The sequence below is a fragment of the Microtus ochrogaster genome, chromosome 10 (genome assembly GCF_000317375.1).
Source record: "Microtus ochrogaster isolate Prairie Vole_2 chromosome 10, MicOch1.0, whole genome shotgun sequence".
Classification (NCBI taxonomy): Eukaryota; Metazoa; Chordata; class Mammalia; order Rodentia; family Cricetidae; genus Microtus; species Microtus ochrogaster.
The window spans coordinates 82,247,628-82,261,372 of NC_022016.1; the positions used below are offsets into that span (position 1 = coordinate 82,247,628).

Sequence of the window (13,745 nt, forward strand, 5' to 3'; positions counted from 1 at the left end):
GGGTGGATGGGTGGGGGGATGGATGGATGGATGGGTGGATGGATGGATGGATGGGTGGATGGATGGATGGATGGGTGGATGGATGGATGGATGGATGGGTGGATGGATAGATGGATGGGTGGATGGATAGATGGATGGGTGGATGGGTGGATGGATGGATGGGTGGATAGATGGATGGGTGGATGGATGGATGGATGGATGGGTGGGTGGATGGATAGATGGATGGATGGGTGGATGGTTGGATGGATGGATGGATGGATGGATGGGTGGATAGTTAAGTGTATGCGGGTAGTTTGACAAATCGGTGGAGAGTGGATGGAGTGCTGCGGGAAGGTTGAGGACTGGGGTTCTCTCTCTAAGCACAGAGGGAGCCGCCCATTTGGCTCCTGTCCCCACCCAAAGGACTCTGCTCTAGCCCCTGAGCACTGGGCTCTGCTTGGGGGCAGAATGCTGGGGTTGGAGAGGCAGACAGAATAGACTCTGAAGTATTCAGTGCCAGCTCAGCTGAAGGGCAAGTGGCAGATGCAGGCTCCACATAAACCTCAGTGAAGTAACTGCTGACCCTAAACGGGCTTCCTTCGCAGCAACACCCACCAGCCCTGCCTACGATGATCCCCCCAGCAGGCAGCACCCCTCCGGGAGAGGCCCTCTTCCCCACTGTGGCTCCTCAGGACTTCTGGAGGTCTTCCATCTCCAGCTACTCAGGGTCCGTGACACGACACATCAGCCACCGGGCCAACAACTTCAAACGCCACCCCAAGAGGAGGAAGTGCATTCGCCCGTCTCCTCCCCCTCCCCCCAACACCCCATGTCCCATCGAGCTGGTGGACTTTGGAGACTTGCACCCACAGAGGTCGTTTCGGGAGCTGCTCTTCAATGGCTGCATTCTATTCGGCATCGAGTTCAGCTACGCCATGGAGACAGCTTACGTGACTCCGGTACTCCTGCAAATGGGCCTGCCTGACCAGCTCTACAGCCTAGTGTGGTTCATCAGCCCCATCCTTGGTGAGCCCCGATGGTGGACGGCCTCTGGAAATCTCCGGAAGCTTCCAGAAGCCTCTGCTGAAGCAGCTTTGAGGGACCTGAGGGGACGAGGGAGGAATTGAGTTCCCCTCCTTAGTATGGGCTGTGGGAAAACACAGGTATGGCCGGTCACATCCTGTATTCTAAGTTCTTTGATCTGTACTGGAGGGTAGGACAGACATTAGGTAGACCCCAGGATTGCATCATCGAACACGCTCCTAGCACTCAGCGCAAAATCTGAGCCATGAAGTTGATGCAACATGGGAGGGGACTGGGTTGGTTTTGCTGGGATTCCCCAGGAAGGTCCCAGGGATTCCCAGGAAGGTCTCGTACAGCAAGTCTGGTTGCTTTAATGTTTTGGTGCCTTGGGGTATGTGCTTGCTCGTGGTGCCTTGGGAGTGCCAGTGGCTGCTTCAGCATCCCCGTGGCACTACACTGGGGACCGAGCAATAACACCCGCCTGCTGCCTGCTCTGTTTCAGGATTCCTGCTGCAGCCTCTGCTGGGTGCCTGGAGTGACCGGTGTACCTCAAGGTTTGGAAGGAGACGCCCTTTCATTCTTGTCCTGGCGATAGGTCTGTTGTTTGGCATGAAAATAAAATGGAAAGAAAGAATCAAAGATGGGAGGGAGGGAAAGAGAGGCTCAAGCAATTCCGAGGCAGCCCCAGGCCCAACCTTGCCTGAGCCAACACTAAGAATAAATCATTTAGTTTTTTTTTTGTTGTTGTTTTAATAAGCTAATAGAGCTCATCTTGTCCTTGCTCAGCTTGATGGGATGAAAACCTTAGTCTGAGTGAAAGAACTCTGCCGTCTGCAGGCGACTCCCCCGGGCTCCTAAGTCCTCAGTCTCAACACGGAAGTGAGCCGCGGAGATAGAGAATGGCTCCATTTTCTCTGGTGACTTTGTCTCTCTGTTTCCAGGGGCATTGCTGGGCTTGTCGCTCCTGCTCAATGGAAGGGACATTGGGATGGCCCTGGCTGACACGGCCACCAACCACAAGTGGGGCATCCTCCTGACTGTGTGCGGGGTGGTGCTGATGGACTTCAGCGCAGACTCGGCGGATAACCCCAGCCACGCCTACATGATGGACGTGTGTGGCCCAGTGGACCAGGACCGAGGCCTGAACATCCATGCTCTAATGGCAGGTGAGTGCCTTTTCCCCCCGGCAAGACTGCAGTGTGTGGAGTTCAGATGTGTGTCCCTTGGGAGGTGGGGGATGTCCTTCCTTACCTCTAGGTTTAAAAATAAGTTGATGAAGTTCAAATATATAAATATACAGGTTAACATTGAAGCAATAGAAAACATTTATGTATGGGAAAGGTGCTTGACCTGAGTTTGACTCTAAGAACTTACATGATGATAAGAAAGAACTAATTCCTACAAATTGCCCTCTGACCACCACCACCACACACACACACACACACACACACACACACTCCATAGCCCCCAAAATAAACAAATAGGGCTGGAGAGATGGCTCAGTGGTTAAGAGCACTGGCTGTTCTTCCTGAGGTCCTGAGTTCAGTTTCCAGCAACCACATAGTAGCTCACAGCCATCTATAGTGAGATCTGGCTCCCTCTTCTGGTGGGAAAGTGTACATGCAGGCACACACTGTATACATAATAAATATTTCTTTTTAAAAAATAAACAAATAGAAAATATTTATCTTGGAACTGGGCATGCACAGAATCCCGGGGTTTCCCAGCACTGTATAAACCAGGTGTGGAGACAGACACAGGGGAATCAGGAGTTCAAACTCACTTTAGACTGCATAGTCTGAAACCAAACTGGGATACATGAGCCCCGTGTGTGTGTGTGTGTGTGTGTGACAGAGACAGAGACAGAGACACAGAGCGAGAAGAAGTAGGATGTGTTGCACTCCTTTAATCCCAGCACTCAGGAATCATGCGGATCAATATGAGTTTAAGGGCAGCCCGGTCTATATAGTGAATTCCAGGCCAGCCAGGGCTACACAGTGAGATCCTGTCTCAAATAAATAAGCCAAGAAATTGGCTAAAATCATCGGGGGGTGGGGGGCTGGAGAGATGGCTCAGTGGTTAAGACGGTTATTGCTCTTACAGACAACCTGAGTCAGCTCCCAGCACCACATGGAAACCCACCCACCTGTAACTCCAGCTCCAGTTGGTCCAGTGCCTCTTATTGCTCTGTGTGCATCTGCACTCATGCAGCGACCATCTCTCCACATACACACTCAACAACCCCCCACATACACACATACACACTCAACAACCCCCCACATACACACATACACATTCAACAACCCCCCCACATACACATAATTTAAAAATAATAAAGACAGTAAGCATTTTTAAAAATTAAACAGGTTGGCCATGTATAGTGTATGCCTTTGATCCCAGCACTAGGGATGCAGAGGCAGAGGCAGATGGTCTCTGAATCTGAGTCAGCCTGGTCTACATAGCAAGTTCCAGCACTCAGGAGGCAGAGGCAGGCAGATCTCAGAGTTGAGGCCAGCCTGGTCTAGAGTGAGCCTGGCAAGGTTACATACATATGGTAATAGATTAATAATAGGTAATAAATTAATAATATCCATATGAAACCTGCCCTTGTTCAAGGGTCACAAATCTGCAATGTTTCTTCCAAAAGATGTATCGAAAGCTAGTTAGAAGGACCCCACATTTACCAGAGATGGCTCCGTGGGTAAAGACCCTTGCTCTGCAAAGCCCAATGACTTCAGTCCCATCCCCAGAATCTGGGGTCATTCGTAGAGGTGACTTTCCTCATGGTGCCCTACACAGGGATGACAGCAAGGGACACGCTCATGTACACACTGGCTTGTCTGATCAGGATGAGGTCTTGGTGTGTTCATGCTGCCCTGAAGCTGGGCCGTCTGAAAGCAAAGGAAAAGGTGGCTATGATCCATGAGTATAACGCACTTCCTTTCAAATAGAAGGACAGTGGGCAGTTTGTCCTTGTGCTCCCTGCCCTGGAGCCACGTTCCTAGGTTAACATTGTGACGAGAGTAGCCAGCTGGTCCCGGAGGGTATGTCAGGAACATGGGGGGGGGGGGCGGATCCCCTCCTCACTTGCTGGGGTGTAGCTGGGACAGACACTGGATCCGGTCCTTGGAATGGACTATGCTGCTCTAACGTTCTTCTGAAAAATGGCCCCACCTTTTCTGGGGTCTTTTCCTTGCCTGTCTAGATCCTAGAGGACACGGAATTCTCTTTCTCTCCACAGGTCTGGGCGGAGGATTCGGCTATGTGGTCGGGGGCATCCACTGGGACAAAACCGGCTTCGGGAGGGCCCTGGGGGGTCAGCTCCGTGTCATCTATATCTTCACCGCCATCACCCTGAGCGTCACCACTGTGCTCACCCTGATTAGCATCCCTGAGAGGCCCCTGCGGCCCCTGGGTGAGAAGAGGACAGCCATGAAGAGCCCCAGCCTCCCGTTGCCCCCCTCCCCGCCTGTCCTGTTGGAAGAGGGAGCCGGTGACACCCTCCCCTCTACTACAGCCACCAGCCTGTATGCCAGCTTCTCCAGCCCTATCTCACCACCCAGCCCCCTCACGCCCAAGTACGGCAGCTTCATCAGCAGGGACAACTCCCTCACGGGCATCAATGAGTTCGCCTCCTCCTTTGGCACCTCCAACATAGACAGCGTGCTCATTGACTGCTTCACGGCGGGCCAGGACAACTACCTGGCTCTCCCCAGCAGTGTCCCCAGGCAGGCCATCAGTGTCAGTTTTCCCCGGGCCCCCGATGGCTTCTACTGCCAGGAGAGGGGGCTGCTGGAGAGGAGAGAGGGGGCCCTGACCTTGGGCTCGGATGGAGATGTTCTAAGGGTAGGCTCTCTGGACACCTCCAAGCCACGGGCCTCAGGGATCCTGAAGAGGCCCCAGACCTTGGCTCTCCCAGATGTGGCTGGGGGAAATGGTCCTGAAGCCAGCAGGAGAAGGAACGTGACCTTCAGCCAGCAGGTAAAAGCAACGAGATGTTAAGGGGGAGGCATGGACCTGACAGACTGTCCACGGTGATGGTCAGAGGGTGAGGGGGGGAGTGCAGCCTCAGAGATGACTTCCTTTGCATGTGGGTATGTCACTTTGGGATGTCTGAGTCCCCGGATGGGAGGGTTTGTTGAGGGCAGTGACTCCCTGGCAGTCCTCTTCAGACTGTCACATTAGCCCCAAAGAAACTGAGGCCAGGGCCACCCCTCTAGAGTGTGGCACAGCGCTGCACGTAGGCCGCCAAGCCACGGCCCACATGGGCCCCTCAAACATGGTGCCAACAGACCCGAGACTCAAAGGAAAATGGTGACACCATGGCAGCCTGCAGTGTCTCTAGGTCCTCCCCAATGTGAGCAGTTGCCCTGCTCATGTCTGACATGACACTAGCTGACCCCGAAAGGCTGCACGCACAAGGCAGTCTTCTGCAAAGGGGCAGAATCTTCTGGAAGGCTGTTTGCAGTGCCTTTAGTATGTGGGGGTGGCCACAGGGTTATTGGTTTGCTTCGGAGGTTATATAAAGATCTGGCACAGGGAAAGGACACCCAAGGAATGGCGCCTGAGGCTGTCCTGGGCCTTGACACCTACATGTGTGCCTGTATCCACATGCATATGTGTGTGTGTGTGTGCACGCACACACACACACACACACTCAGCACCCTCCACCTCGAAGAGGAGACTCCTTCAAGCTGTCTTCCATTTAGGTACACAGTGTCTGTGCCCCTTGGCCTCGGGCACCCTCACAGGAAGAGAGAAATCGGAAACTTGGGGTCTCTAGGCCACAGCCCTTTGAAGCATCTAATCCACATGGTAGACTGGTGCATGACCCAGTGAGACACAGATGTCACTGCCTGGCCGGGCCAGCACCACGCGTGGCCTCTGCCAGAGGAAGGGCTTTGCAGCCAGTGGCTGCTCTTCCCGGGGACGTGCTCAGAGGTCCAGATGTGGAAGGCGGCCCAGGACCTGCCCAGCATTTCAGCCCATTGTCTCCAGAGGCAGTGTTTCCTAGCTGCACAGATCAAGGGTTGGTCTTCATCCAGGTAGCTTCTCTGACCCTTTGTCAATTGGAATGTCCTGTTTCACAGCACTCAGGTGGCTCCTGGATTCAGGTCTTAGCTTGAGGCTCCCAGCATTCCCCTTTTCCTGTCCCCTCCCAGCTTCCATTCTGTCAACAATGGTTAGGGCGTAAGTTCTTTGGAAACAGTAAAAATGGGGCTGGAGAGTCAAGTCAGCTGTCGGTTCTGGGTTCAGTTCCCAGCACCCACGTGGTGGCTCACAACTGTCTGTAACTCCAGTGGCGGGGGATCTGACACCCGCACAGATATACGTGCAGGCAAAACACCAATGCACATAAAAGATAAATAAAATGGTAAAAATTGTGGGCAGAAGGCTGGGGCAGTCCCTCAGTTGGTCGGGAGCTTGTCTGGCATGGACGGAGCGGTAGTCCTGTCTCCTCCCCACACACAGGGTGTGCAGGTACACGTGTGAACCCAGCACCTGGGAGGTCAATGAGACCCTTGAGAAAAAAGAAGTTGAGCTAAACAGGAACACATCTAGGTGTGTGTGAATGTGTGTGTGTGTGTGTGTGTGAGAGAGAGAGAGAGAGAGAGAGAGAGAGAGAGAGAGAGAGAGAGAGAGAGAGAAACCTGTGCGTACTGTGGAGCGCTCACAATGAGCTTCCACCTGTAGCTGCTCCTGGGTCTCAGTCCTGAAGCCCATGGGGTGCCTGGTGCTTGGTTCCCACCCTGTCAGAAGGCAGAGTGGGGGCCAGCGAGATGGCCCAGCTGGTAAACAAATGCCCTGCTGCACAAGCCTGATGACCAAAGTTTGGTCCCGGGATTCCCAGAACTGTCCTGACTTCCATATGTGTGCTATGGTATGGATACACCTGCACTCATCCACATCCATACATAACACACACACTATGCACACACACATCCAATAATAATGATAATACTAAATAAAATTTAGTAAAAGGCAGAGGTCCCTGCAGTGTGCGCTGTGAGCTGTCCACACTTTGCTTCTCAGCACGCTCCAGCACACGCCTTGGGGGGCCTGAGCCTTGCGGCTCTGACTCAGTCTCTGTTTCAGGTCGCAAACATCCTTCTGAACGGTGTGAAGTACGAGAGCGAGCTGACCGGCTCCAGTGAGCAGTCGGAGCAGCCGCTGTCTCTGCGGCGCCTCTGCTCCACCATCTACAACATGCCCAAGGCACTGCGCAATCTCTGTGTCAACCACTTTCTGGGTGAGCCATGATGCCGTCTGTGCCTGGGTGCCTGCGCTGGGTCTGGGCACAAAGCTCCTCTTCTCGGGGTTTTCACGTTCCTCCATCTGCTCCTCCAGGTTAATAATGAACCCCGCTTTCCTGGAATGCCATCCTCAGACGAGGGCAGGCAGACCCGCACACCTGCATGCCTGTTGGTGCCCTTAAATCACCGGGGCTTGGCACGCAAGTGACTTTTTATGTTATTATTATTGGTTCTTTCAAGACAGGGTTTCTCTGTAGCTTTGGAGCCTGTCCTGGAATTCACTCTGTAGACCAGGCTGGTCTCGAACTCACAGAGATCCGCCTGCCTCTGCCTCCTGAGTGCTGGGATTAAAGGCGTGCGCCACCACCTGGTGACAGGGAAGACTCTTAAAAATGGAGTCAGCCTTTCCCACGGTGGTCTTTGCAGGGTGTCCCACATAAGCGACAATCATGATGGCACGCACTGTCACCTATGCGGTGGGTGTTTAGTGGAGCACAGTTTATATCAACAAAAGCTAGGATAGGGACACAGGTGTCCCATCTGGGGAGGGGTAAATAACATAACTGTGTGGGGACTGACTCTGCTGTTGTGGAAATGAGATTAATAATATTTGGTGGGCTAAACATATAGCTCGGTCGGCACAGTGCTTACCACACAAGCATGGGGACTGAGTTTGGCTCCCCAGCACCCACGTGGTGTGGGCATGGTACACACGTCTGTGATGTCAGCCCTGGCAGAGTGGGGACAGAAGGATCCTGGGGGTCAGCCAGCCACTCTAGCCAATTAAGGAGCTACAAGTTCAGCGAGAGACCCTGTCTGAAGGAGATGAGATGGAGAGCAATTGGGGACATCTGATGTTGACCTCTGGCCTCCACATGCATGCACACACATGTGCAAGTATACACCTGTGAGCATACACAGTGCACACATACAGATTATAACAACATTACTTGATGAGGTGACGGTTTATTGTGGCTTGAGAGGGCTTGACCATCACCGCCCTCGGCCAAGGACGGTGTCAGAAGAATCTTCATAGAGTGGCACTGGGAAGCAGGATCAGTATATCCACATGGCAGTTTGCACTTCCTAATATATTTTTACCCCTGCTGGGTGTTGTGGTAAACACCTTTAATCCCAGCACCCACGAGGCAGAGGCAGGTGGATCTCTGAGTTCCAGGCCAGCCTGGTCTACAGAGCGAGTTCCAGGACAGCCAGGATCGTGTAGAGAAACCCTCTCAGACAAAACACACAAATAAGGATGTTAGGTGATGGACAAACATTCCTGGCAGCCAGCCTTTACTGGGTGAGATGTTAGGTGATGGATAAACATTCCTGGCAGCCAGCCTTTACTGAGTGAGATGTTAGGTGATGGACAAACATTCCTGGCAGGCAGCCTTTACTGGGTGAGGCTCTGTGGGACAGGGAGGCAAGACTTTAGAAATAACAAACTCTACAGATCTGGAAACTGGAACTGAATTACTATCAGTATGGAAACTGCCACATTGCAACCAAAACGGAGGAACTTTACGAAAGCATCATGACCCTGGTTAATATGGCCCAGGCTGGACTTGAACTTCTAATCTTCTCTTTCCTTTGTTTTCTAAGTGCTGAGACACCGGGTGTGAGCCACTCAGCCTGGCTTTTGCGCGTTACCTCCTGTCCAGTGAGAGTTCTGGAAGGAAAGGCTGAACCGCAGCCTCGGTGGCCCGCGGTCACAGCCTGTGTCTCCCTCCAGGGTGGCTCTCATTCGAGGGCATGTTGCTCTTCTACACGGACTTCATGGGTGAGGTGGTGTTCCAGGGGGACCCAAAGGCGCCACACACGTCGGAAGCATATCAGAAGTACAACAGCGGCGTCACCATGGGCTGCTGGGGCATGTGCATCTATGCATTCAGTGCTGCCTTCTACTCAGGTACCCGCCGTCTACTGCATGCACGCTGCCTGCTGAACGACCAGGAGGTCACGTCTCTAACCTTGCAGGCGTGAAGTATCCCTTTAGAGGAGACACCTCTGTCTTTCATCCGAGACCTCAGCTACTGCACTGTCCTGGAGCAAGAGTGGCTGTCTGGGGTGCAGAGACCAACTCTGTGGGTTTCAGGTCTCCAAAGAGGAGGCACTCCAAAGGGGACATGTCTAGACTTGCCTAGACCAAGGGTTCACACCTAAGGGCAAAGCCGGGGGGCCCACATACAGGCAGGGGTGTGGCTGCTAAAGCTATTCTTCTCATGGGGTTCCATAGAACAATGGGGCCAAAGGAGGCCTGGGAAGGAGGCAGGTGACCATCCGTGGTGATGTCGGGGGCAGGAGAAGCTAGAATGTGGAGTGCAGGGTGGGCAGAGTCTGGAGTCCGGGTTGACTCTGAGGCTGTGCTCCTGGGACGTCATGCTCGGCTCATCCCAGGACAGTCCTCTAGGACTTGGCTGGCAGCATGAACGTACCGTATTCTCCTGGGGTCAGATATTTCCAGATTCCGAGGCCAACATGCCTCTGTTGCAGGGTCTTAGCAGTGCCCAGTGGTTCCAAAGCAATCATGACCTTACAGGCGGGGCTCGGCATGGTGTGCTCTGAGATGTGAACCTCACAGGGTCTTCGTGTGCCACCAAAACAAACAAAAAAAGTTCCTTTTGTTTGTTTCTACAGTTATTTAAAAATACAAAGCAGCCGGGATGACTCAGTAGGTAAAGGCCCTTGCTGCCAAGCTTGGCGATCTGAATTTGATCACCAGAATCCACGTGGTGGAGGGAAGAAAATGATGTCACAAGCCGTCCTCCGACCTCCACCCATGTGCCATGACACATGTACATCTCCCCTACCCCAACCCCACCATGCACACTAAATGAATATTTAACTTATTTTTTTTTAAAGTACAAAGTGACTCTTGGCACTGGGGTCATCCAAAACCAGGTTGAGTAGATGAATGGTGGGGGGTGGCGGGACAGGGAAGGTTGCAGGCTGGGCAGGTCATGGTGGAAGACATTCCTTAGCACTTACAGGGCTCTAGGCCCCATCTTGTAGCACCACACACATGACAAAACTTTGAAAAATAGGTCAAAACAACCAGACTGCCGGCTGCAGTATGCTGACTGCCTTCTCTGCCCTCCCTCACCTTAGAGAGGCTGGGGACGAACAGAGTTTGTGGAGTGTAGCCCAGTGCAATAGTCTATGTATGTACTTAGCATGTTTCAAGCCAAATTCAATCCCCAGAGCCCCCCAAACTAGATGTTAGCCTCACTTGTGAGTCCCTGAGATCAGCACTTTGGGGGTATTGGGACCCCCTTAGCCTTAGGTTTTCCTTTACTCTGTCATGTGTTCTCTGGGTAGCCCATGGCATAATGAAGATGATGGCCAGTCAAGGGGTAGACTTGGGGCTCCCCTTGCAGGCTGGAGACCAAGGTTTAACCTAAGACCCCACATACCTGAGCCCTCCGGTGTCTCACCTGTCGATCCATAGACGCCCCAGGACCCTTCTACGGCAGGTGTGAATGAGGACAGCCCAGGTCTTGCTATCCATGCAACAGGCCTGCAGGGACAAGCCACCTGCTCAGCTGCTTCCTGTGCCCACGTCTGCTCTGCGTGGGGGGGGGGGGGGGACATGGTGCAGGGGAGAGGCCTGGCCAGCCATTCAGTCTCTGTCCTGCCTGCAGCTATCCTGGAGAAACTGGAGGAGTGCCTGAGCGTCCGTACCCTCTACTTCATCGCCTACCTCGCCTTTGGCCTGGGCACTGGCTTGGCCACACTCTCCAGGAACCTCTATGTGGTCCTGTCCCTCTGCACCACCTACGGCATCCTGTTCTCCACGCTCTGCACCCTGCCCTACTCCCTGCTCTGCGATTACTACCAGAGTAAGAAGGTGGGTACGGTCGCCACTGCTTCTTAGAGGCATCTTAACAGAGAACCGTCGTGTGCGAGCTGCAGGGCCTTTGGCTGAGAATGGAGATCATCCAGGCAGAGGCTGACCCTCTGAGTGTGCTCGCTCCACACCAGTAGCTTCTCCAGCCAGCACTGGCACCTTCCTGAGGCTGCCTCCAGGCTACTCCCCACTCTGAACAGGGACACTGGGGCAGGGGGTCCCCTATGAACACAGCGGTTCAAGGCTGGGTCCAGAGAGGGACACCTGGAATGTGGTGATGACAGCGTGACACAGAGGGGCCGGTTTGTTTGTTTTGTTTTATGTTTTTCCAGACAGGGTTTTGCTATTTAGCTCTTGCTGTCCTGGAACTCACTCTGTAGATCAGGCTGGCCTTGAACTCATGGAGATCTGTCCCCCTGTCTCTGCCTACCGAGTGCGGGGATTAAAGGTGTGCGCCAACACCACCCGGCGAGGCGGGGGTGGGGGTAGAGCTTAAAAGCAGAGTTGATGTGGAAGGTCTGTCTCTAACGAGGGAAAGAAAAAGGTTTGTTTTATTTAGTCCAGATTTTTACTATTGGTGTCTAAGATGTGTGTGTGTGTGTGTGGTCACATGGGCCACCACGTATGTGCACAGGTCAGAGGACTCCGGTGCAGCTGGTCTTCTTCCTCCACCCATACACAGGTTCTGCTAACCACACTTAGGCTGTGAGGCTTGTATCGCTAGATGACAGGCCCCTGTACCCGCTGTGCCATCTCTTTCTGGCCGTTTTACTGAGGTCTGATTCTGCACAGGGTTTTGCTTTTGTTTTCTACAACTGTCCCACCATAGCTAAGGCTGGCCTCAAAGTGGTCCGCTCGCCTCCACATCCTCAGCACCAGGACTAAGAGTCACTCAGCAGGGTGTGAGTCAGGAGAGTTCGAGGTCACCTGCTACATAGTGAGTCCGAAGCCAGTTGGGGTGATGTGAGAATACGTCTCAAAACATAAAGTAAAAGAAACAGAGTGGCCGGGCGGTGGTGGCGCACGCCTTTAATCCCAGCACTTGGGAGGCAGAGGCAGGTGGATCTCTGTGAGTTCAAGGCCAGCTTGGTCTACGGAGTGAGTTCCAGGAGTTCCAGGACAGTGGCTTTTGGTATATTCATGACTTGTGCAGCCACTGCCCCGAGGCCAGGCAGGTGCTGAAGCAGGGACAGTCCTGTGCCAGGAGCCAGCCTTCCTTCTGGTTGTTACGCCTCTGGACACTGGCTGACCTCTGCTATGGTCCTGTTCCACCTGTCTGCTCTTCCTGGGTCCCCTCATCCCTGCACATTCATGGAGGTTGTGGCAGGTCTAACTGATAAGATTGTTCCCTGGTCAGTTTGCAGGGTCCAGCGCAGACGGCACACGGCGTGGCATGGGAATGGACATCTCGCTGCTTAGCTGCCAGTACTTTCTGGCTCAGATCCTTGTCTCTCTGGTCCTGGGGCCCCTGACCTCGGCCGTGGGCAGTGCCAATGGCGTGATGTACTTCTCCAGCCTCGTGTCCTTCCTAGGCTGCCTCTACTCCTCTCTGTGTGTCACCTATGAAATTCCCTCTGGTGATGCGGCTGACGAGGAGCAGCAGCCCCTCCTGCTTAATGTCTGATGCCTCAGAATCTCGACTTTGGACTTGAAGGTGGTCTGCAGCAGGCTGGCCACTGAGAAACCAAAGGCCTTGGCAGCCAGCCAGGCTTCCTGTGGAATGTAAATATCTGGTAAATAAAGACAGCAGCCAAGCCTTCTAGAAGCTTCTCTCGTCCAAGGGCATGAGGTCACCTGGGCGGAGCTACCCTCCTGGGGATGGTGGTGTCCTGTGAAGTTCAGTTATCAAAGCAGAGGATGTAACTCAGAGCTCAACTGTACTTCTCCATCAAGGATGCTTTTGCTATCTGCCTGCTCCCTGCAAGGTTTGCAATAGTGTTGGTCACCACAACTTAGCTGGGTACCATTTGCCATCTGAGGATGTCACAAACATCCTAGGATACACAGCCCCCAACAGCAAAGGCTTATCCAGGCCAAGATGCCAGTGGTGCAGAGTGGAGAACACCGTAACTCTGGTATCTGGGCCGTATGTTCTGCATACTGCATCATGGTTATATCAGTTTGTGTTGCCCCTGCCCCACCCTGTGGTGGTTCAGAAAGCCTCATAACCATCCCTACTCCCTCCCTCTCTTTCTTCCTCCTTTATTCCTCCTTCCTCCCTTTATCCTCCATCCAGACATCCATCCCTCCCTCCCTGTATTCATCCATCCTCCATCCATCCATCCTCCATCCCTCCATCTATCTATCCATCCCTCCATCCATCCATCCTCCAACCATCCCTCCATCTATCTATCCATCCCTCCATCCATTCACCCATCCATCCATCCTCCATCCCTCCATCTATCTATCCATCCCTCCATCCCTCCATCCCTCCTCCAACCATCCCTCCATCTATCCATCCATCCCTCCATCCATCCATTCACCCATCCATCCTCCCCTCCATCTATCCATCCATCCATCCATCCATCCATTCACCCATCCATCCATCCTCCATTCCTCCATCCCTCCATCTATCTATCTATCCATCCCTCCATCCATCCATTCACCCATCCATCATCCATCCATCCATCCATCCATTC

The 13,745-nt window shown here is 53.3% G+C and overlaps 1 protein-coding gene across 4 annotated transcripts in view; it reads left to right on the plus strand.

Moving 5' to 3' along the window:
• Positions 1-12,857, plus strand: part of Slc45a1 (solute carrier family 45 member 1) — an 18,619-nt gene extending 5,762 nt beyond the window's left edge. Inside the window, exons 2-9 of one of the 4 annotated variants that reach the window (XM_005353676.2) lie at positions 585-1,005; positions 1,505-1,597; positions 1,944-2,168; positions 4,244-4,983; positions 7,099-7,252; positions 8,992-9,168; positions 10,901-11,106; positions 12,464-12,857. In XM_005353676.2, the coding sequence (XP_005353733.1) occupies positions 609-1,005; positions 1,505-1,597; positions 1,944-2,168; positions 4,244-4,983; positions 7,099-7,252; positions 8,992-9,168; positions 10,901-11,106; positions 12,464-12,730 (2,259 nt within the window). In that variant the 5' untranslated portion in view covers positions 585-608 and the 3' untranslated portion in view covers positions 12,731-12,857. The other 3 variants (XM_026782196.1, XM_026782195.1, XM_026782194.1) reach the window with 3 other exon arrangements.
• The last annotated feature ends 888 nt before the right edge of the window (positions 12,858-13,745 follow it).